A 21,656-nucleotide genomic window follows, 5' to 3' on the forward strand; every position below is an offset into this window, starting at 1 on the left:
TTTCATTTGGGCGAGGTCTTTTTAAAAAAAATCCTATTTACTTGTTTATTTTTGGCTGCACTGGGTCTTCATTGCTTCATATGGGGTTTCTCTGGTTGCGGCAATCGGGTTACTCTCTAGTTCTGGCGTGTGGGCTTCTCAATGTGATGGCTTCTCTTGTTGCAGAGCATGGGCTCTGGGCTTTTGGGCTTCAGTGGTTGGGGTGTGTGGGCTGCAGAGCCTGGGCCAGCAGCTGTGGCGAATGGGCTTAGCTGCCCCGCAGCATGTGGGTCTTCCCGGATCAGGGATCAAACCCACGTCCCTTGCACTGGCAGGTGGATTCTTAGCCACCAGACCACCAGGGAAGTCCCTGGTCTTAAGGGATCAAATTTCTATAGTTGGAGATAATGGGATGGGAATTTCAGATGAAGGGGGAAAAAGTGAACAACTGCTTCTAGATCTATATTCTTACAAAGGACTAAAAATCTCAGAGGCTTTTCTAAATGTAAAAATTCACACAGATTCTTGTTGTTTTCAAGAGGGCTTTTAGCATTTTCCACAGAGCAGATGAGCCGGTTGTCTTTGTTATGTGAAGTGTGGTGTTGACAGGGAAGGGCCCAGTTTTGAGCCCCATGTGAGTCCTGTGGCTTTACCCAGAGAAGGTGATTCTGTTCTTACAGGCACAGGGAGTGCCTCACACCTGCCTGGACTTGGTGACAGACTGTGGTTGTTTCCATGAAAACCTGCCTCCAACTGGAAAAATAACCCACCCCCTTAAAATAGTCAAAGCACATTTCCTGCCAAAAAGTAGATCTGTGAAACCACCTCCTTGTCGTTTCTTTCTTGCCTCATCCTTTTTTTGTCTTGATCATGAACACTGCCCTCCAATCACACAGGGAGTCGGTCTTCTAAATACACCATGAAGACTGTCTTCCATCTCCTGTTCTTTCTGGGTGTGGGAGTGAAGAGCAGAGAACTGTCCTCTTTCAGAGTAGCATCTGGAATAACCAGTAACAGATGCAGGAATGAATCATCATCCTCAGGGAGCCTGCCTGCCTCCAAGCTGAGAGTGTCAGTCAGGAGGGCTGGCTGGGTCTACCAGCTGACTGCCTGCTATGTCGCCAATAGAGTTCCTTCCCCAAATTGTCAGCTGTTTGCCACGGTGCCTGGAATTTCACCATGAGCTTCAACAACTGGCTTGCGAGAGCTGGTTACTTGACTTTTAGCAGGGCTAGAATGCTTGCCCTGTGGTTTTCCATGAGCTGGCAGGGTCTTCATGGAGGGGAGTGGGCCAACAGATTATTTATTGGGGACAACAAATTCATTCAACAGACATCTGAACTAACAGCATACTTGAAAGTCAGCTGTGAAGAAGGCACTTTGTGGTGGTTGAGAGAAAGAAGAGAAAGGAGCCCAGCCCTTGTCTTTGGCTACAAAGACCTCATTCTTGAAACACCAAACATAAAGGGGCCTGATTTGTCCAGAAGCGTAACAGATACAGGCCAGGTGGGTGCAATATCAAAGGGCTGGCTTCATTGGCATGGTGGAGAGAGGGCCTTTCACATGAGTCACCCTCCCTCTCTTGACACGCTACCCCTGAAGGCTGGTATAGTTTCCCCCTTACCAAAAGTGAAGGAATTTAGGCTTCAACAGGTTTTGAGCACTTCTGTGGTGGCCAGGTATCTGACCACAGCACCCCAGTTCAGGTGCACCCAATTTCAGAGCCTCTGGACTTTTCCCAAAGCCACTGGGTCTTGGCAGCCCCCAGGTGTCTTAGAAGTGCCCCCAGGGCAACCTTGAACCTTGGGGGATAGCCTTGCTGTTTGTATCTCTGTTAATAGTTTATTTATTTTAGTTGGAGGCTATTTACTTTACAATATTTTATTGGTTTTGCCATACATTGACATGAATCAGCCACGGGTGTACATGTGTTCCCCATTCTGAACCCCCCTCCTACCTCCCTCCCCATCCCATCCCTCTGGGTCATCCCAGTGCACTGGCCCTGAGCACCCTGTCTCATACATCGAATCTGGACTGGTGATCTGTTTCACATATGATAATATACATGTTTAAATGCCATTCTCTCAGATCATCCCACCCTCGCCTTCTCCCACAGAGTCCAAAAGACTGTTCTAGACATCTGTGTCTCTTTTGCTGTCTTGCATATAGGGTTATTGTTACCATCTTTCTAAATTCTATATATATGTGTTAGTATACTGTATTGGTGTTATTCTTTCTGGCTTACTTCACTCTGTATAATAGGCTCCAATTTCATCCACCTCATTAGAACTGATTCAAATGTATTCTTTTTAATGGCTGAGTAATACTCCATTGTGTATATGTACCACAGCTTTCTTATCCATTCGTCTGTTGATGGGCATCTAGGTTGCTTCCATGTCCTGGCTATTATAAACAGTGCTGCGATGAACATTGGGGTACACGTGTCTCTTTAAATTCTGGTTTCCTCAGCGTGTATGCCCAGCAGTGGGATTGCTGGGTCATATGGCAGTTCTATTTCCAGTTTTTTAAGGAATCTCCACACTGTTCCCTGTAGTGGCTGTACTAGTTTGCATTCCCACCATCTGTTAATAGTTTTTAAAGGAAGGTATTGACCTGGGGAGAGGCGCTCCAGGACAGCAGCTATTAGCCAAGGTGTCAGCTGCGTAATGGAAGTGTTGGTGATCATCTTGGGTATTCAATTATTATACTGAAAATATTAATGCTGTGTTTTACTAGCAAGTAATTTAGAAGATTTAATAAATTATAGCCATAAACCCAATTTATTATCAATAACCCAGTGATTAACCTTAGACACATTAATCAAATGTTAAGAGATTTTAAAAAAGGCAAAGGGACCACTGTTCTGTGTCTCTTCATTTCATCCCATGAGAGGTGATGGGGGATAATCTCAGGCAAGTTTTTTTCCTTTGATGCCCCTGTATCTTTATCTGTAAAGAGGGTAACATTGATTCATTTCTTCATTCATAATTCATTCAAAAAGTAGTCACTTGAAGCCTTACTCTGAATCAGGAGGCATTATTGTTCCCAAGACTAAACAAGACAGATAAGGATCTCCCTATTGTGGAGTTTACATTCTGGTAGGGACTCAAGAACCCTTCTGAGAAAAACAGCTGAAATGGCACTTGCCAAGAACTGTTTAATCCTTAGGTAAAGCAGTTTTTGGTATGTGTCTCTATATAGTCTCTAAGAAAAGTATTCTGGGAAGAAACAGCAAATACCTCAATAAGATGATGAATAAAGAAATGCTGTTTGGAACAGCGCAAGGTTTTAAAGCATTTCAGAGGGTCAGTGACCACATGATAGTCTCTTCATTTCGTAAAGAGCCCACTGGCTAAGTGAAATCCACAAAGAACAAGGCAGGCTGCCTCTATCCAAATTCTTGCCTAAGAAAGACGCTTAGTACTAGAATCATCCCACTATTTTACTTTATTACATATTTGGAGTTTAGCTATCTTTACTTCTCTGAATCTATTTATCTTGGAGAAGGAGATGGCACCCCACTCCAGTACTCTTGCCTGGAAAATCCCATGGACAGAGGAGCCTGGTAGGCTGCAGTCCATGGGGTTGCGAAGAGTTGGACTTGACTGAGCGACTTCACTTTCACTTTTCACTTTCACGCATTGGAGAAAGAAATGGCAACCTACTCCAGTGTTCTTGCCTGGAGAATCCCAGGGACGGGGGAGCCTATTGGGCTGCCATCTATGGGGTCGCACAGAGTCGGACACGACTGAAGCGACTTAGCAGCAGCAGCAGCAGTATTACCCAGATCATGGATTTTACGTAGCTTGGCTGATGTCCCTGATTCGTTTCACATTGCATTTATATTATGACTTCTCTGGTAATAAATTATATTTGATCTAAACACTTAATTGGGTTATGCTTTTTTGCAAAGACGATTTATTTTTGCAACTGCTGTGAAAACCACGTGGGACCAAGTTTCTAACAGCACTGAACTCTTTCTATATGAATTTCAAAGCAACTTTGAAGGTGTTAATTTCAAGCATACATCTTTAAACATCACCCACTTTATTAAACAAGTGTTCGAGTTGAGAAAGAAGGATTCAGATTGGACCTATATAGCATAGACTTATCTAGAAATAGACTAATACCAAAAAACTCAACCTCCTGGCTTGATAAGTAGTCCTTCAAATACTGGGCAACCCCAGCTATTATTTGGTAGTTTTTTCCACTGCTTTTCAACATGGTATGCTAATAACACTTGATAGCAATATCTTTTATTGTAGAGCTTGTCACATTCATGACATTCTAAAAATATTTTCTAAGGAATTTTGAGCCAGAAGATAAAGCTATCACGTTTAAAATAGAACTTTGCAATTTATTGCTACAACTGTGTTCAGAATTATCCAAGAGTTTTATTATTATTATTTGAGGTAACATTGATATTTATAACACTATGTAAGTTTCAGAATTATCCAAGTGTTACTTCAGAGGCATGACCCTAAGTAACAGCTGAAATTCAGGGTTTTTTTTTTTTAAACATGGACATTTAATTCTCATCTGAGCCCTATTACAGTCTTGTTCAAACCAGCCAGACAGTAAAGCAGATGAGGACTCTGTATAATTTTAATGGCTGTGCTCTGAGACATACTTCAAAATGGCACACCTGACCCCCGCCTCCCCACCCCGCCCCCCCCCCGCCCCCCACACTATTGGGATGTCGCTTCTCTGCCTGTGAAAACTTCCTGCTGCTCTTCAGTTTGTTTGCAAACATCAAGCTGCCTAGAGTTCTTGCGATTTGTGAGACTCCAAAACGAAATCTTGGAGAAAGCAAAGACCAAACGACAGATTTGGGGAAGAAGTCTTCACCTGCAAAAGCAAAACGAAGTACAGGTGTGCACTAGCCCGCGGGCCCCAGATGCCTACCCGGCAGTTCCTAACTCCTTTTTAGCGAAAGGCATTATGAGCTACCTGACACTTCACTTAACTCCTCTCTTTTGGAGCCGCGGAAATTGATATTCTTTCAACACTCTAGACACTAGTCCAGTCTCCCCAGCTCGTATCTTCAGGGTCCTCGCTGCCCCGAGCCCAACCCTTCTGACAGCTCACCGCGCCAAGACCCTGGTCCAGGTTTGGGGACAGTTCAAAGAAAGAGGAAAAAGATGGCTCAGCTGGGAAAGGGATAAGAATAAGGTGGCCTGTGGCTCGGTCCAGAAATGCCGGTTTGTCTTTTGGGAGGGAGAAAAGTTTCCTTTGTCAAACTAGTGACCACGTGGCGCTATGGCGGTCACCAGCAGCAATCCCATCAGACTGCCAGGCGCGGAACTGGGGACGTGCCAGTCACCTCCTGCGCTGGTCAAGGGGAGCCCCGAAAAGTGGGGGCACCGCGGGAACACACGAGAGAGCCGATCTGGAGGACGCAACGAGGCGTAAGAGGGTAGCTCGGGGAGCTGCGCGTAGGGCGGGGTTCCCGGCGGTGGGTGGATGCGGGATGCCGGACGCGGGGTTCCCGGGGTGGGGGCGCCAAGACAGGAGTGCCGCGGTGGGAGTGCGGAGGGCAGGTTCCGGAAGCAGTTGGGTACAGACCTCGGCCTTCCCAGGGTGGGGGCGCGGAGGGCGGAGCCCCGGGAGTCGGGGGGGAGGGGCGGGGCTTCGGGAGCTGGGCGGGCTCGGAGGCGGGGTTCCTGGGGCGGCGGGGCCCGGGCTCCTGGGGGCGGAAGGGCGCTGTTCGGGGGGCGGGGCGGGGTGGGGGCGGTGCTCGGGCCTCCCGGCTGGGGCCCGGGCCGGGGGCCGGGCCGGGGCGGGGGCGGAGAGCTGCGGGCAGGCAGGGCATGGCGTCCATGGCGGCGGCGATTGCGGCCTCGCGCACGGCCGTCATGAGCGCGAACCGGCCTCTGGACGACCGGGAGCGGAAGCGCTTCACGTACTTCTCGTCGCTAAGCCCCATGGCTAGGAAGATCATGCAGGACAAGGAGAAGATCCGGGAGAAGTACGGGCCCGAGTGGGCGCGGCTGCCGCCGGCGCAGCAGGACGAGATCATCGACCGGTGCCTGGTGGGGCCGAGCGCCTCGGCGCCCGGCGACCCCGAGGAGCTCGCCCGCTTCCCCGGCTTGCGCGGGCCCACGGGCCAGAAGGTGGTGCGCTTCGGGGACGAGGTAGGTGCAGACGGGCCGGCGTCCCCTCCACCCCTCCCCGGCTACACGAGGCGCCCGCGGCCGGGCAGACACCTGCCGGCTAGCAGCCGTCCCCTCCAGACGCGCGGGCAGGGGCTGGAGAGAAGGCGCAGGAAGCCGGGTGGGTGAAAGGGGCGACCTGGAGCCGGAGGTCGGGGGCTGGGGGGCTCCCCGGGGGAGTATGTGGGGCTCCCCGGGGGAGCCTGTGGAGAACCGCCGAGAGAAGGAAAGAGGTCATTCAAGACCCCTCCATCTAGACCTGCCCCGGAGGGCAGCACGGGACCTGAGACTTCTCCCAGAGCTGGAGGCAGTTGCTGGTAGCGAGGCAGACCAAATTGGCAGCAGCAGGGGATTTTAAGCCAGGCCAGCCTAGGTTCTAATCTATTCTGGCATTTAGCTGTCTGGCCGTGGGTGACCTAACATTTTAGAGCCTCAGGTACCCCCAAGAATAATAATACCCACCCCAACCCTGCTAGGGAAGGTAGTCAGCATTTTATACGTAATAATATTATTAATATTTGTAATGAGTTGTGCGGGGAGACTGAAATTGTCAAGCAAGATAACAAGAATAAAGAGGTGCCTTCCAGGATTTCCCAAAGCCTAGAAGTTTCCGAGTGAGCCCCATGGGCAGCTTTGTTTTGGGAGTGAGAGTGGTGGCCCCTCTTTTCCATTGAAAACCACTGGATACGTTTAAATGAGCCGTTGCAAACCTTTGGTACATATAAGGGCATGTCTGGGCCTCTGACCTAGACACTCTGCTGGGGCTTCTAGAGGGGTAGTCACTGGAGGAAGAAACCCTGAAGCTAGAAAAAACTCAGGGATGACCCATGGAAAGTCACAAAGGCCTGAGTGTTCTGTGCTGCTCAGAAAGTTGGCTTTTTCCTGGAAATGTGTTTAACTAAAACCTGTTTGGTGCCAAATTTGTGTCTCTTGGGCTTTTCAAACTCAACTTTTGGTCTAAGTCGAAAACAGCAAGCAGTATACAATGAAATCCGCATGCTTTGAGGCTGCAAGGATGAGGGGCCAAGCTTGGAGAGATTTTCTGAGGAAGTTGTGGACTGCGGAAGGAAGTGGAGAATGAGGTTTTAATCTGATTTTCAGGCATGGGTGTGCGAAACGTTGATTAATACAAAATGTTTGTGGTCATAAACCCACTTTAATGTGAGGGATGTGTGAGAGGCAGAAATATGCTGCCCACATGGCTTTATTCTGACAGGATGAAAAGTCTTCATTGGATTTTAAACTCTAAAGGCTTTGCCAGGAAGAACGAGGGTGTGGTAACGGAAGGGATGAGAATATACGTTTAAAGTGTAATCCCAGAGCTGAAACATGTTTAATGTGAAAATAAGCATCTCTAAAGATGTTTGCAGTGTTGGTGCTCAGATTTGGGTGATGGAAAAGCAGGCAGCCCCTTTTGGAAACGTCATGAGTAAATAAACTGAGAGGAAATAAACCTGCAAGTACTTACAGATGTTGGAGAGTCACTGTCATTTTCCCTTTCTGCCTGGCTAAGAATATCCACATGCCTGTTCATCATCAAAAGGCCTGTGCCATATTGCTGATATGATGTGACCAAGTGAATTGTGTACTCTGATTCCTTAACTGGGTACCGGACTGAGCCATTTGTGAATTTGTAAACCCAAAGCAATTTAACAGCCAATAGAACTTTTTGTTGTGGTACTTTCATATTCTTCCAGGAGCACAAGAGCCCTGTTTTTCAGAACTGAACTCAGCTTTGCAAAAGCTGCCTAGGAGCATGATCTGCAAACCTCCTGCCAGGCTCCCAGCAAGAATGGCAGAGACACAGTGAGTTTGAAGAAAGATACAGAGGAACATTGCCCAGAGCTTTTTTGTCTTTTTGGCTACAGTGATTTAATCCCACTAGGGAGTTTAAAGTGTGTTACATCGACTTGGCACCAGAGTAGAGTTGGTGTTCTCATGCCCAGGAGTACAGTTGTTCTTGGAGGAGAGTTGGCTCCTGGGCACAAGGGGTGATGATGGGGACAGGGTGGGATGCCCCCTCTGTAGGCTGCTGGACGGAGTAGCCTGAATAGGTGGCCCCAGGCTTACCCAAAAGGGCCCTGAACCAGACTGAGTCAGCCGCTCTGTCCCTTCCTGTTTGATCTGCCTTCAGATGTAGTGTCTGTGGCCTCCACAGCCAGTCTTGAAACAGAGAATACTCCTTGGACTCCGCCACTGCCAGCATCCCCAGTTGGCTCATTGAAGGACAGGTGCTCAGGTGAGCCCCAGCTCTTGCTTTAGCCAGTGTCTGATCTTGGACGACAGGCAGGGTGGGCCTCGTAGATACTTGGGAAAGACCATCTGGGATACTGGGTTCCCAGGGCCTTTTCTAAGGCTGTAATAGGAGGCACCTGGGCTTGGTTGTGAGTCTTGGGTTTGCTTTGGCTCCGCATCAGTTAACTTTTTGACTGTGGTAATTCATTAATGTCTCTGAACTCCTACAGTGGGAAGAACAGTAACAGGATGATGGTGGAGCTTATATGTAGGGAAGGCCTATGGGATTAAAAATGGCTGCTGCTGCCAGTGGCGAAAACGTCAACATTAAGGTTGTTAGCTGTAGTCTGTCTGTGTGCACTTTTGAAAATCACTGTCATGAAATAAATTCCTTCCATTGCTAAGCTTAGAGGTGGCTGTGTAGAGTCCCACATGAGAAGGAGCTCTGCTCTGATGAGCTCTGGGGATTCACCTTGGGGCACGTATCGAAAGCTGGGCTTGCTCTGTCCACGGTGTGGACTCCTGATCAGCCATCATTCCAGCCTCAGATTGTGCCCCCCTTTCAGCTATCGTGAAGGACCAGGACATCGCCAATTTCTTTGAATACCCTCTACCCTGTCGCCAGTTACATTTTTGCATCCCAGACAGCCACATTTTATGTCAGATCATGCGAATACAGCCTTCAACTGTGACGGTCATCCAGTCATTGTTATGTGTTGCAGGAACAAGCAAGTGGAACTTGCTTGTGTATTGATGGTCATGGATCTTGGTGGCAGGGAGTGTGGACAGGGCTCGACTCACACGTCCAGTTGGCACACGTGGGGCTGCTCTGTGTAGGACAGGTGTGGCAGCATGCCATCTGTGTGCTCATTTTTACGTTTGCTGTCTGTAAAGCAAGAGGACCAGTGTCCAGGCCCAGATCCACCCTTGCTGGGAGGACGAGCCTGACGCCGAGAGGGAGGCTGGCTGCCTGCCTTTGAGCATGGAAGCTGTGAAGGGTTCTATCAGTTTTTTGGTTCTTACTACCTTGGCAGTCAACTGAGTGACTATTTCCCTAAGCCTAGTATGTTAGACCCTAGAGCCATTCATGCTTTAGGGATGCTTAGCCGTCCTAGGTGGCTCAGTGGTAAACAATCTGCCTGCCAGTGCAGGAGACGCAAGAGATGCAGGTTCAATCCCTGGGACGGGAAGATCCCCTGGAGGAGGAAATGGCAACCTGCTCCAACATTCTTGCCTGGAAAATTCCATGGACAGAGGAGCCTGGAGGGCTGCAGTCCATGGGGTCGCAAAGAATTGGACATGACTAAGTGACTGAGCATCCCCAGCTCACCGGACCTTTCGGGCTTATAGGCCTTGCTTGGAGCAGACAGGGACATTGGGCTTGCCCTTTGCATCACATGTTTGGTCTGAACGTTAAGGCATGTTTGCAAATAGGTGCTTTCAGCAGTTTGACTTGCCCTGTGCTTCTCAATTCCTGCGTTCTTCCTATAGCAGTAAAAGTCTGGGGAACGGCTTATTTTGGGAGATGAAGAGCTTTCATCTAGGGAGATTTAGGTATCACTCCAGTCTGCCTCCATAGCTTCCTGTTATCAAATAGCAAAAACAGAAAACAAAACCCTGACTTTCTAGGCATGCTTAGCTCTCTGCTCCCTGCCCTTACTCCCAGATTCTTGCCGCCAGTCTAGCAGGATCTGAGAATTCAGGGTTCTGAGCTCTGTGCCACAGCTAGGCTCCAGATAAGCCATAAGCAGGTGAACTCAGAAACGTGGGCAGCCGGAGTGTTGCTTCTCACGGACCTACTTGCCTGTTTACCTCTTTATAAAGTAAGTGGGGCTGGGCAGGAAGGGTGTTTCCATGTGCCAACCCCAGGGACCTGGATCTGGATTTTGAGTGCTGGAGAATGTGGGTTGTAAGCCCTGGAGCCAGACAGCTCCACCTCCTGTTCAGCAGCTTAGTGACCAGCTGCTGTTGGAAGGAGGTGTTCCCCCGGCCCGTGTGTCCCTCCCGCTCCTGCAGGAACCGGAGGACTGGCTGGCTGCTCTTCACCCCACTTGGCCTTCACCTCCTTTGCTGGGGCTTCCTGACTCCTGCAGGCCTCTGAAGGCCCCTCAGTTTTCCACGGCCCTGCTGCCTGTCCAGCTCCTGCTCCCCCATGGCCGGTGAAGCACCCTTCCCTGAAATGCTCAGGAGGAGGGGGTCAGTATGGAGCCCCCAGTCAGCAGACTTAGATGAGCTGCTGGCATCCAGGCCCTCTCTCCTTAGGGTCTAGGCTGGACAGCCTAGATGTTTGTGTTTTAAAATAAACTAATTAAATAAGTATACGATTTCTAAACTGACATACCTGTGTGTGCGTGCGTGCTAAGCTGCTTTACTCGTGTCCATCTATTTGTGACACCATGTACTGTAGCCCGCCACGCTTCTCTGTCTGTGGGATTCTACAGGCAAGAATACTGGAGTGGGTTGCCATGACCTCCTCCAGGGGATCTTCCCGACCCAGGGATCGAACCCGCGTCCCCTGCATCTCCTGCATTTCAGGTGGATTCTTTACCGCTGAGCCACCAGGGAAGCCCAATGTACCTGTATGTTACTGTTAAGAGTTTCAAACAGTGCAGAAGCAGCATTATGAAGCATGTGGTAGTCCTTCCAGAATGCTGCTCAGTGATTAAATCTTCGTCAGATGTGAGTTTGGTTGGCTCTGTGGCTTCCTGATGCAGGACTTGTGATGTGTGAGATCACCTCCTCCCCTTTCGCTTCAGTAGCTTGGCTTTTTATTTTTCAGCCTCTGGCCCCCAAATGAGACATTTGAGAGTGACTTTTTCAGTGTTTGGACTTTTTTTTTTAAGAAGGGTGGAATGTGTAATTATGAATCCCACACTTCTGTCTGGCAGATGCATATAGTTCTTTAGAAAAGACGACAGGGTGGATGTGCTTTACCATGTCCTGGTGCCTGTGCCCCGGCTCTGAGCAGGAGTTGAGAACGTGGCCGTGGGTCCGTGTCCACCTCCACAGGCTGTGAGGAGGAGGCTTTGGGTCTCTTCCACAGGCTTCCCTTTGCGGACAGATAGTTCTCTGTCTAGAGAAGCACCTGGCCTGGGACCCTGCATAGCTGGTGCCTCTGGAGGAGGAAGGGCATTGAAAGCTTCACCCTGGGAGCCGAGGCAGCCACACTGGCTCCCCCTGGCGCCCCCCGCCCCCCAGCGTGCGTGTGTGGCCCAGTAATTACCAGGGAACAGGTTTTGCAAAAAAGTGAAATAACTTGCTCCTTGTCTCCCAGGGTGAGGGGCAGAGCTGGGAAGCCTCCTGGCACATCTGAAGTCATCTTGTAATTGACGGGAGTTACTTTGACATTCTAAAGGAAGAAAAAAAAATCCATTTCTCAGAAAAATAAATCAAGGCCAGACCTGTCTTCAACTTCCGACTCCGTTCTCCTGTTTGTTTCCTTTGACCTCTCCCCCACCCACCTTCCCGTCACCACCTTGGCCTCCAGTTTTTGTTTTTGGTAAGGTCTGGGAGGGCCTGAGTTTCTGTACTTGTGTTTATGATGGAACCTGCCCAATAGTTAAATTGTAACTCTTTTTCTGTTGTCAGAACTGCAATTTCCTACCTCCACTGATGGAAACCATCTTACTTCAGCAGAATTAAATGTATGCAATCAGTTCAGTTCAGTTCAGTCACTCAGTCATGTCTGACTCTTTGCGACCCCATGAATTGCAGCACACCAAGCCTCCCTGTCCATCACCAACTCCCGGAGTTCACTCAGACTCACGTCCATCGAGTCCGTGATGCCATCCAGCCATCTCATCCTCTGTTGTCCCCTTCTCCTGCCCCCAATCCCTCCCAGCATCAGAGTCTTTTCCAATGAGTCAACTCTTCGCATGAGGTGGCCAAAGTATTGGAGTTTCAGCTTGCAGGTCAAAGGGGAAAGCATGGATTCCATAAATATATAAACAATAGTCCCTAAGAATAAGCAGTTGGTTAAAAAAAAGACCATATTCTTCTCCCTTACTCCTTCCCTTTTTTTGTGTGTGTGTGGACTTTATTTTTCAGAGCATTGTTAGGTTCACAGCAGAACTGAGCAGAAAGTACAGAGGTTTCCATATGTCCACCTCCTGTACACGCACAGCCCCTCCCCCTCACGGAATCCACAGCCCCATCACAGCGGTGCATTTACTATAATCAGTGAACCTACGCACCGTCACCCAGTTCATAGTTTACATTCAGTTCACTCTTTTTTTAAAATTTATATTTTCCACTATTTTTTAAATCTGTTTAATTAATTTTTGGCTGTGCTGGATTTTGGTTGCTGGGCATGGGCTTTCTCTTTGCAGTGCGCAGAGCTGGGGGATTCTTTGCTGTGGCGTGTGGGCTTCTCATCGCCGTGCCTTCTCTCGTTGCAGAGCACAGGCTCTAGGCGCTGGGCTTCCCTAGATGTGGTGCATGGGCTTAGTTGCTCCGCAGCATGTGGGATCTTCCCGGATCAGGGATCAAACCCGTGTCTCCTGCATTGGCAGGCGGATTCTTATCCTTTGCGCCACCAGGGAAGCCTTATAGTTCACTCTTGATATTGGACATTCAGTAGTTTGGACTAATGTTTGAGGACACAATTCCATCATTATATTGATAGTACCATACAGAGTATTTCACTGTCCTAAAAACCCTGGATGCTTTTCCTGCTCCTCCGTTCCTCCCCTCCAGTCCCTAGCAACTGCTTATCTTGTTACTATCACCATAGTTGTGCCCTTTCCAGATGACATATGGTTGGAATCATGGAGTATGCAGCCTTTTCTGATTGACTTCTGTCACTTAGTAATATGCATTAAGTTTCCTCTGTGTCTTTTCATGGCTTGATAGCCCATTCTTCCTAGCACTGAATAATAGTGTACAGCCTGAATGTACCACAGTTTTCTTAGCCATTCATAGCCATTCACCCATGAAAGGACATCTTACTTGCTTCTAAGTATTAGCATTTCTGACTGAAGCTGCTATAAGCGGCCATGTGTAGGTGTTTCTGGGGACCTAAGGAGATCAAACCAGTCCATCCTAAAGGAAATCTGTCTTGAATATTCATTGGAAGGACTGATGCTGAAGCTGAAGCTCCAATACTTTGCCTGATCTGTCAGTCGCATCCTGACTGATGCGACTCATTTGAAAACTGACTCATTTGAAAAGATCCTGATGCTGGGAAAGATTGAAGGCCGGAGAAGGAGACAACAGAGGATGAGATGGTTGGATGGCATCACGGACTTGATGAACATGAGTCTGAGCAAGCTCTGGGAGTTGGTGATGGACAGGGAAGCCTGGTGTGCTGCAGTCCATGTCGAACAAAGAGTTCGACACAACTGAGCAACTGAACTGAAGTTTTCGATCCATTTGGCTAAATACCAGGGAGTATGATTCCCTCCCTTCTGTTTTTAACATGCTCCTGTGAATTTGAGGTACAGACTAACACTAAGCAGATCATCAGGAAGAAGGTGCTTGGTGAAGGATGTGCCAAGAGGCCCAGGGCAGCCAACATCCCTGAAGGGACGAGATAGTCAGAAACACAGGGAGTGTCTTTCCCACTCCTGCAGGCTCTACCATCTGAGCGTCATTTCTCTAGTTTGGAGTATTTCACAGTTTAAACTTCTTAACTTTAAGCCAAAATGCAACCATCTATCAATCAACTGGAAACTCCCCCAATTTATGGACTTAGGAGGACAATGCTAATATATGGTTCCAGTGAGCACTACTTCTGAACCACTCAAGAAAAATTAGATGTATTTCTGGGGAGCTTAATGGTTGGGGATTCTAACTTTAAGAGAGCCATCTAGGTGGCAGGAGAAATTTAACAAACAGCACACCATATTTTGACTCTATGACATCAGAGTATTTATGATTACATACTTATTGTAGTTATGCAGAGGCATTATTAGAAATGCTGTTGCAGTAGTTGTATGTAACCTTTGAACTCTGGAAAGAATGAAATGAAAGCAGCTTTTAGTTCAGTTCAGTTCAGTTCAGTTGCTCAGTCGTGTCTAACTCTTTGCGACCCCATGGACTGCAGCACACCAGGCTTCCCTATCCATCACCAGCTCCTGGAGCTTGCTCAAACTCATGTGCATCAAGTCAGTGATGCCATCCAACCATCTCATCCTCTGTCATCCTCTTCTTCTCTCGCCTTCAATCTTTCCCAGCATCAGTGAGTCAATTTTTTGCATCAGGTGGCCAAAGTATTGGAGTTTCAGCTTCAACATCAGTCCTTCCAATTAACACCCAGGACTGATTTCCTTTAGGATGAACTGGTTGGATCTCCTTGCAGTCCAAGGGACTCTCAAGACTCTTCAACACCACAGTTCAAAAGCATCAATTCCTCGGTGCTCAGCTTTCTTTATAGTCTAGCTCTCACATCCATACATGACTACTGGAAAAACTATAGCATTGCGTAGACAGAACTTTTGGAGAAGGCAATGGCACCCCACTCCGGTACTCTTGCCTGGAAACTTCCATGGTTGGAGGAGCCTGGTAGGCTGCAGTCCATGGCTAAAGGTCAGACACGACTGAGCGACTTCATTTTCACTTTTCACTTTCATGCATTAGAGAAGGAAATGGTAGCCCACTCCAGTGTTCTTGCCTGGAGAATCCCAGGGACGGGGGAGGCTGGTGGGCTGCTGTCTATGGGGTCGCACAGAGTTGGACACGACTGAAGCGACTTAGCAGCAGCAGCAGCAGCAGGAGATGGAACTTTCTTGGCAAAGTAATGTCTCTGCTCTTTACTATGCTGTCTAGGTTGGTCATAGCTTTTCTTCCAAGGAGCAAGTGTCTTTTAATTTCATGGCTGCAGTCACCATCTGCAGTGATTTTGGAGCCCCCAAAATAAAGTCAGCCACTGTTTCCACTGTTTCTCCATCTATTTGCCATGAAGTGATGGGACCGGATGTGTGATCTTAGTCTTCTGAATGTTGGGTTGTAAGCCAGCTTTTTCACTCTCCTCTTTCACTTTCATCAAGAGGCTCTTTAGCTCCTCTTCGCTTTCTGCCATAAGGGTAGTGTCATCTGTGTATCTGAGGTTATTGATATTTCTTCCAGCAATCTTGATTCCAGCTTGTATTTTATCTAGCCCAGCATTTCTCATGATGTACTCTGCATATAAGTTAAATAAGCTGGGTGACAATATACAGCTTTGACGTACTCCTTTCCCCATATGAAACTAATCTATTGTTCCATGTCCGGTTCTAACTGTTGCTTCTTGACCTGCATACAGATTTCTCAGGAGACAGGTAAGGTTCTCAGGAGACAGGTAAGGTGGTCTGGTATTCCCATTTCTTTAAGAATTTTCCAGTTTGTTGTGATTCACATAGTCAAAGGCTTTGGCATAGTCAATAAAACAGAAGTAGATGTTTTACTGGAACTCTCTTGCTTTTTTCATGATCCAGCAGATGTTGGCAATTTGATCTCTGGTTCCTCTGCCTTTTCTAAATTCAGCTCCTACATCTGGAAGTTCATGTACTGTTGAAGCCTGGCTTGGAGAATTTTGAGCATTATACTGCTAGCGTGTGAGATGAGTGCAATTGTGCGGTAGTTTGAACATTCTTTGGCATTGCCTTTCTTAGGGATTGGATGGAAAACTGACCTTTTCCAGTCCTGTGGCCATTGTTGAATTTTCCAAATTTGCTGGCATATTGAGTGGAGTACTTCAACAGCATCATCTTTTAGGATTTGAAATAGCTCAGCTTGAATTCCATCACCCCTTCTAGCTTTGTTTGTAGCGATGCTTCCTAAGGCCCACTTGACTTTGCATTCCAGGATGTCTGGCTCTTGAGTGACTACACCGTCATGGATATCTGGGCCATGAAGATCTCTTTTGTACAGTTCTTCTGTGTATTGTTGCCACCTCTTCTTAATGTCTTTTGCTTCTGTTAGGTCCATACCATTTATGTCCTTTATTGTGCCCATCTTTGCATGAAATGTTTGTTTGGTATCTCTGATTTTCTTGAAGAGATCTCTAGACTTTCCCATTCTATTGCTTTCCTCTATTTCTTTGCATTGATCATTGAGGGAGGCTTTCTTATCTCTAAAGCAGCCTTTAGACATGATTTGCTGAGGCCTTTAGAGGTGATTTGCTTTCTGCCATAAGGGTGGTGTCATCTGCATATCTGAGGTTATTGATATTTCTTTAGCAGCGTTTAGACGTGATTTGCTGAGGCCTTGCAGTGTTTAGGAGACTGTTTGCTTTGGTTAGTATACTGATGACACAGAGCATGGTTTTGCCTGCTTCAAAGTGGGGTAGGTGAGAGCCAGCCCAGAAAACCGCAGGCCTCTTGTGAGAGCAGCCGGCATCCAGGTTGGTTTACTAGAAATCCTTACTTGGGAATGATGAGAGCCATGTAGCAGTATTGACTGAGGCCACCTCTATAGGTGGAGTGGCCTGGGCAGAGAGGTGGACGCCTGAGCCTTGGAGGTCAGCACATGCAGCCTGTGTGCCAGGTGCCTCCATGAGAAGCGGGAGTCAGGTGGAGGACTGAAGTAGGTGAGCTGCCCATGGGAACAGCTGCATTCGAATGACTTAGGGAGTTGTTGGATCATAGCCAGGTGGCACCAGTGGTCAAGAATCCGCTTGCCGATGCAGAAGATGCAGGAAATACGAGTTCAGTCCCTGAGTCGGGAAGATGACCCTGGAGGAGGGCGTGGCAACCCACTCCAGTGTTCTTGCCTGGAGAATCCCCATGGACAGAGGAGCCTGGTGGGCTGCAGTCCATGAGGTTGCAGAGAGTCGGACATGACTGAGCACACACACACACGGAGCTGTTGGTTTTCTATAACTATGTCAGGTGGGACCCACAGCTTCTGCCTGTTCAAAAAGCACCCTAGGTGATTCTGATTTACAGCTAGATCTGAAAACTTTAAGCTAAGAGTGCTCTTTAGAGAGCCTTGAATCTGGTGTCTGTGAATGGCACAAGCATGGCCCCAAGACCGACAAGGACCTAGGAAGTGGCCATCCCCTCAGGCTGCCTGGGACAGGTGTGCCAGAAAGAGGGCATCTGCAGGAAGGTGCGGTTTTTTCAGGTTACAAAGTGGTCCCCAGCTTGTCCCTCAGTGAGGCCTGGAGAGGAAGCAAGACTCTGAGTGCTTCAGGGGTCTCTGAAGCGCTTCTTTTGACTGTTGTAGGAAAGGCACGTCTCCCTGTCTGCCAGCTGCTAGTGACCTGGTTTTGTGGAGGGGAAGCTCAGAGTTGCTTTGTAATGCCCGCGCTCCTGGCCCCGCTTCCTCAGGCTGGCCTCTGGGCCCGGCCAAGGGTCATCCACTGTGGATGCGGCCACCCACAGGTGCTGTCCCCCCAACACTGGAGATGAGATGAAGTTCACTGGCTCTGAAGTGGGGAAGGAAGTTACAAAAGAAGAAATGACTCATTAGTATCCAGTCATAGAGGAAAGGCTAATATTTATAACATTTCACCTTTGAAGTGAATTTTAAGTCCAGAATTTCTCACTTTAGAATAGTTTTGGAATAATCATGACTTTTACAGAGAAACCAACCCATTCTAGATGAGTTACTGTCGCCAAATAATTTCAAAGGCAAGATGACCAAAATCCTTAAAAATTTTAATAGTGAAAATTGCATTTAGTGTAGAATGTAGTGAATTTCAGGATGTCTGGTATTGGTTGCAGCTTGTGCTGTGTTGGGAAATGTTCAGCATCTGGCGTCAGGGCAGTGAGGGGAGCAGCCCAGCTGTGGAGCACCCACTGGTTGCCATGGAGATGCTCCCCTAGGTGCTGTCTAAGCCCCAAGGTGGCTCACGGAATCAGAGCCAGTCAGGGAGGTGCAGCAACCCCACTGTGTTGTTACAGATGCACTTTCTATCTTGCAGGTACAAGGGATATAAGTAATGTCAGGAACATAGATAATAGGAAGACAGACTAAAGTAATTAGGAAATGATGTTTTTAGTATTTGTTACCCTTGTCAGGTTTTTTTTTTTTTTTGGAGTGGGGAGGGGTCACTTTGTTTTTGAAAAATAAATTAATTTTCAGAGCATTGTAAGGTTCCCAGCAAAAGTGAGTAGAAACTATAGATTTCTGACACACTCTCTACCATCACACACATGTGCAGCCTCTTCCAATACCAATGTGCCCCACCAGAGTGGGACATTTGTCACAATGGATGAAACTACATATCATTATTGCCCTAAGTCCATAGTCTACACTGCAGTTTACTCTTGCTGCTGTAGCTTCTGGGTTTTGAGAAAAGTATCCACCATTACAGTATGTTCAGAGTAGTTTCACTGTCCTAAAAATCCTCTGTGCTTTCTCATCCCTCCTTCCATTTAACCCTGGCAACCACTGATCTTCTTACTGTCTCTATAATTTTACCTGTTCCAGAATGTCATATAGTCAGAGTCATATAATACATTCAGTTTTTTTTTATTGTGGTAAAATATTCATAACATAAAGTTGACCATTCTCACCATTGTTTTCGGTGTACAGTTGCTACACTCACGATGTTGTACAGCTGCCACCACCACTGTCCATTTCTAGAACCTTGCGGTTCTGACGCTGCTGTGCGCCCAGCAACCGGAGAGCCGCGCCCGCTGCCAGTGCTGCTTGTGGCTGGGGTCTGCAGCCGGCCAGGGGCTGACGTCAGAGCTTCAATCGCATTTTTGTTTGGCGTGTTTATTTTTGTTAAGTGCTTTATTATTTTTTTATGAGCTTGGAACTGCAGAAATCTAAGGAATTTGCCCCTTGACTCAGTTTCTTGCTGGAGCAAACAAAAGATTATTGACTTGACATCAAGTTGTGGAGAAATCACAGGATGCCCGTCTGTCTGCAGCCCTTTTGGAATTTCAGCCAATGTGGGCTGCAGCCACTGGAGCCTGCTGGCTTACCGTGCTCCAGGCTACGTCTTTGCTCTTAAGAGTCTTTTTCTTTTTTTAAACAATAACTAATTCTTTATTACTCAATGAGTACATATACAAATTTTAGACATATTATCCATGTCAATCAGAGATGACTACCAATAACACTTTCCTTTCATGTCTGTTTATCAGGTTTTATAAAGTATATTTACTGTTTACCAAATTCTTCACCAAGGAATTATGAGGAATAATTCTTTTAAAAGTATACAATATGAACGAGAATGATCAAATATAGCTCAAATGAAGCATTGTTATAGAAAGCGTATTTCATTGGTTCCCTCTTTTACTCCTGTTCAATTTTTTATTTCATGTAATATTGTTTTTTCATCTTCATTTTTTCTTTCATTCACAAAATTGCCGAAGGAGGAATACATTTATAACTTGTATATGTATATTGGTAGGGAAGAAGATAGGCCAGGATTACTGTAGAAAAAAGCTGGAAAAATAGAAAAGAACGTTGTTCCTAAGAGTCTTGCACTCATTCACCTTCCAAACCCCCAAACCTTCTTACTCTGTTCTTTGTAGATTTCAAAGGGACTCAAGCTGCATAATTAATATGCAGAGGATTGATCATATCACATGAGAAGGAGTGTGTCCTGCTTTTACCAGTGATCCTGCTCCCTGCTCTGTCTCTGCCTGCCCACTGAATCTCCATGCACCTCCTCTGTCCCCTGAGGTGGCCACTGGGTTGTCCTTCCCCCGGACAGAGGGAACACACTTGCCAGTTGGTTTCCCTTTGTCCTTTTTTCACTGGTCCAAATCTAGAATAAAGGGGACTTACATCCCATCAGCCTCCTTTATTTTTCCCATCTGACAAACTCTTGTTGTATTGCTTCTAAGAGGAACTTAGAGGGCCCTGAGATCATAGAATTTTAAGGACTCTCAGGTCATTTAGCTCAACTACACTTTTCTCCCACTTCCTGACCACACATACCTGGACTCAGGGCCCCCTTAGCTGAGACTTGTTAGCTCACGTTTCTACTTTTGGAGGGACACAGTTTGTAAATTGAGGCGTAAACTGGGCTTAACTGCACAATGGGAGCACAGTGGCCCATGCTACCTCACGTTTTAGAAGTTTTGCCTGAGAGTCAGGAGTGATAGGAGACATGGCTTAGAGATTGAGCCTGGGGATGGAGTTTGTACTGAAAAAAGTGGGCCCTTTGCAGAACTGGGCCGCCTCCTGGAGGAGGGGAAGCCGGGTGACCTACCTCTAGGGGCAAGGAGTGCTTCTGGGTGGTAAGACACTATGTACCCGGGGTGCTTTATGAAGGACAGTCAATTCAATTATCTAATCCCATTTTCAGTCTGGATCACCCAAGATATCCCAGTTTTTGGTTCAGAAAATATGATCCCCAATAGAAGCTGGACGCAGATGAGACATTTGCTAGTATAGGAATACAGGTGGAAGGGTGGAGAAGTAGCCGAGGGAAGGAGATTTTTGTTCAGGCTGGTGGATGCAAGGTCAAATTCTTGTGACTATTTTGAAGGGCTCCTTTTATCCTGTTCTGCTTGTGAGGGTCAGAATGATTCTGAGTTTTCATTATAATTGCATTTTCTTCATTGATTTGCTGATCGTTGCCTTTCACATTTCTGGGAGGCACCTATTAGGAGTTGGGGTGGGGTTCAATTTAAAAATTGGGTACTGGTATTGACTGCAAATAATTTTCTGACATTCTTTTCACTGTTGTTCAGCTACAAAGTCATGTCTGACTCTTTGAGACCTCAGGGACTGTAGCAGGGCCAGGCTTCCCTGTCCTTCACCATCTCCCAGAATTTGCTTAAACTCATGTCCATTGAGTCAGTGATGCCATCCAACTTTCTCATCCTCTGTTGTCCCCTTCTCCTGCCCTCAATCTTTCCCAGTATCAGGGTCTATTCCAATGTGTTCGAAAGCATTCCTTTCGTATATGACCTCATTTAATCCTCACAACAACCCAGCAAGGCAAGTGTGATTCTCCTTTTACAGATGAGGAAACTGAGGCTCAAAAGGCTAAGTCATCATGCCCTGGCCACATGGCTAATCGCTGGTAGGGCTGAGACCTGAGCCCAGAAGCTGTGTTCCCTTTCTGCTCAGCTTCCCTGTCACCAAGTTTGTCCTGGGACTCCCAGGCATCCATCTAATATCGCTTGGCAGGGGACAGGCATGCCTGGCAGCCTCGGTCTGAGGAGTGAGGGGAAGCCAGACCCAGAAGGTCAACACATTCTCTGCAGAGTGTGATGATGTCAGGCTTGTTCAGAGCCAGGAGTTGGGATTCTTCCTAAATTTTGGTTCCCCTATGGCCTTGGGTGGTTGTTTGCACAGGGTATGTTTGGGTTTGGACTTCAGATTTATTCTTGAATTTTTATTTCAGGACATAACTTGGCAAGATGAGCACTCTGCCCCTTTCTCCTGGGAAACAAGGGT

At 47.4% G+C, this 21,656-nt stretch overlaps 1 protein-coding gene and 1 long non-coding RNA gene across 2 annotated transcripts in view; both read left to right on the forward strand.

Moving 5' to 3' along the window:
- The first annotated feature begins 5,755 nt into the window (after nucleotides 1–5,755).
- C28H1orf198 (chromosome 28 C1orf198 homolog) overlaps nucleotides 5,756–21,656 on the forward strand; it is a 35,021-nt gene continuing 19,120 nt past the window's right edge. Inside the window, exons 1-2 of the mRNA XM_086381333.1 lie at nucleotides 5,756–6,113; nucleotides 21,604–21,654. Of these exons, the coding sequence (XP_086237459.1) occupies nucleotides 5,790–6,113; nucleotides 21,604–21,654 (375 nt within the window). The 5' untranslated portion in view covers nucleotides 5,756–5,789. The remainder of the gene's footprint in view (nucleotides 6,114–21,603; nucleotides 21,655–21,656) is intronic.
- LOC147343213 (uncharacterized) lies at nucleotides 6,131–21,193 on the forward strand. Its single transcript, XR_015156623.1, has 2 exons — nucleotides 6,131–7,937; nucleotides 8,266–21,193. It is a non-coding gene; the product is annotated as an uncharacterized LOC147343213 (long non-coding RNA).

The sequence above is a fragment of the Bos grunniens genome, chromosome 28 (assembly GCF_055505025.1).
Source record: "Bos grunniens cultivar Pamir isolate PY7600 chromosome 28, Bosgru_T2T1.0, whole genome shotgun sequence".
Taxonomy (NCBI): domain Eukaryota; kingdom Metazoa; phylum Chordata; class Mammalia; order Artiodactyla; family Bovidae; genus Bos; species Bos grunniens.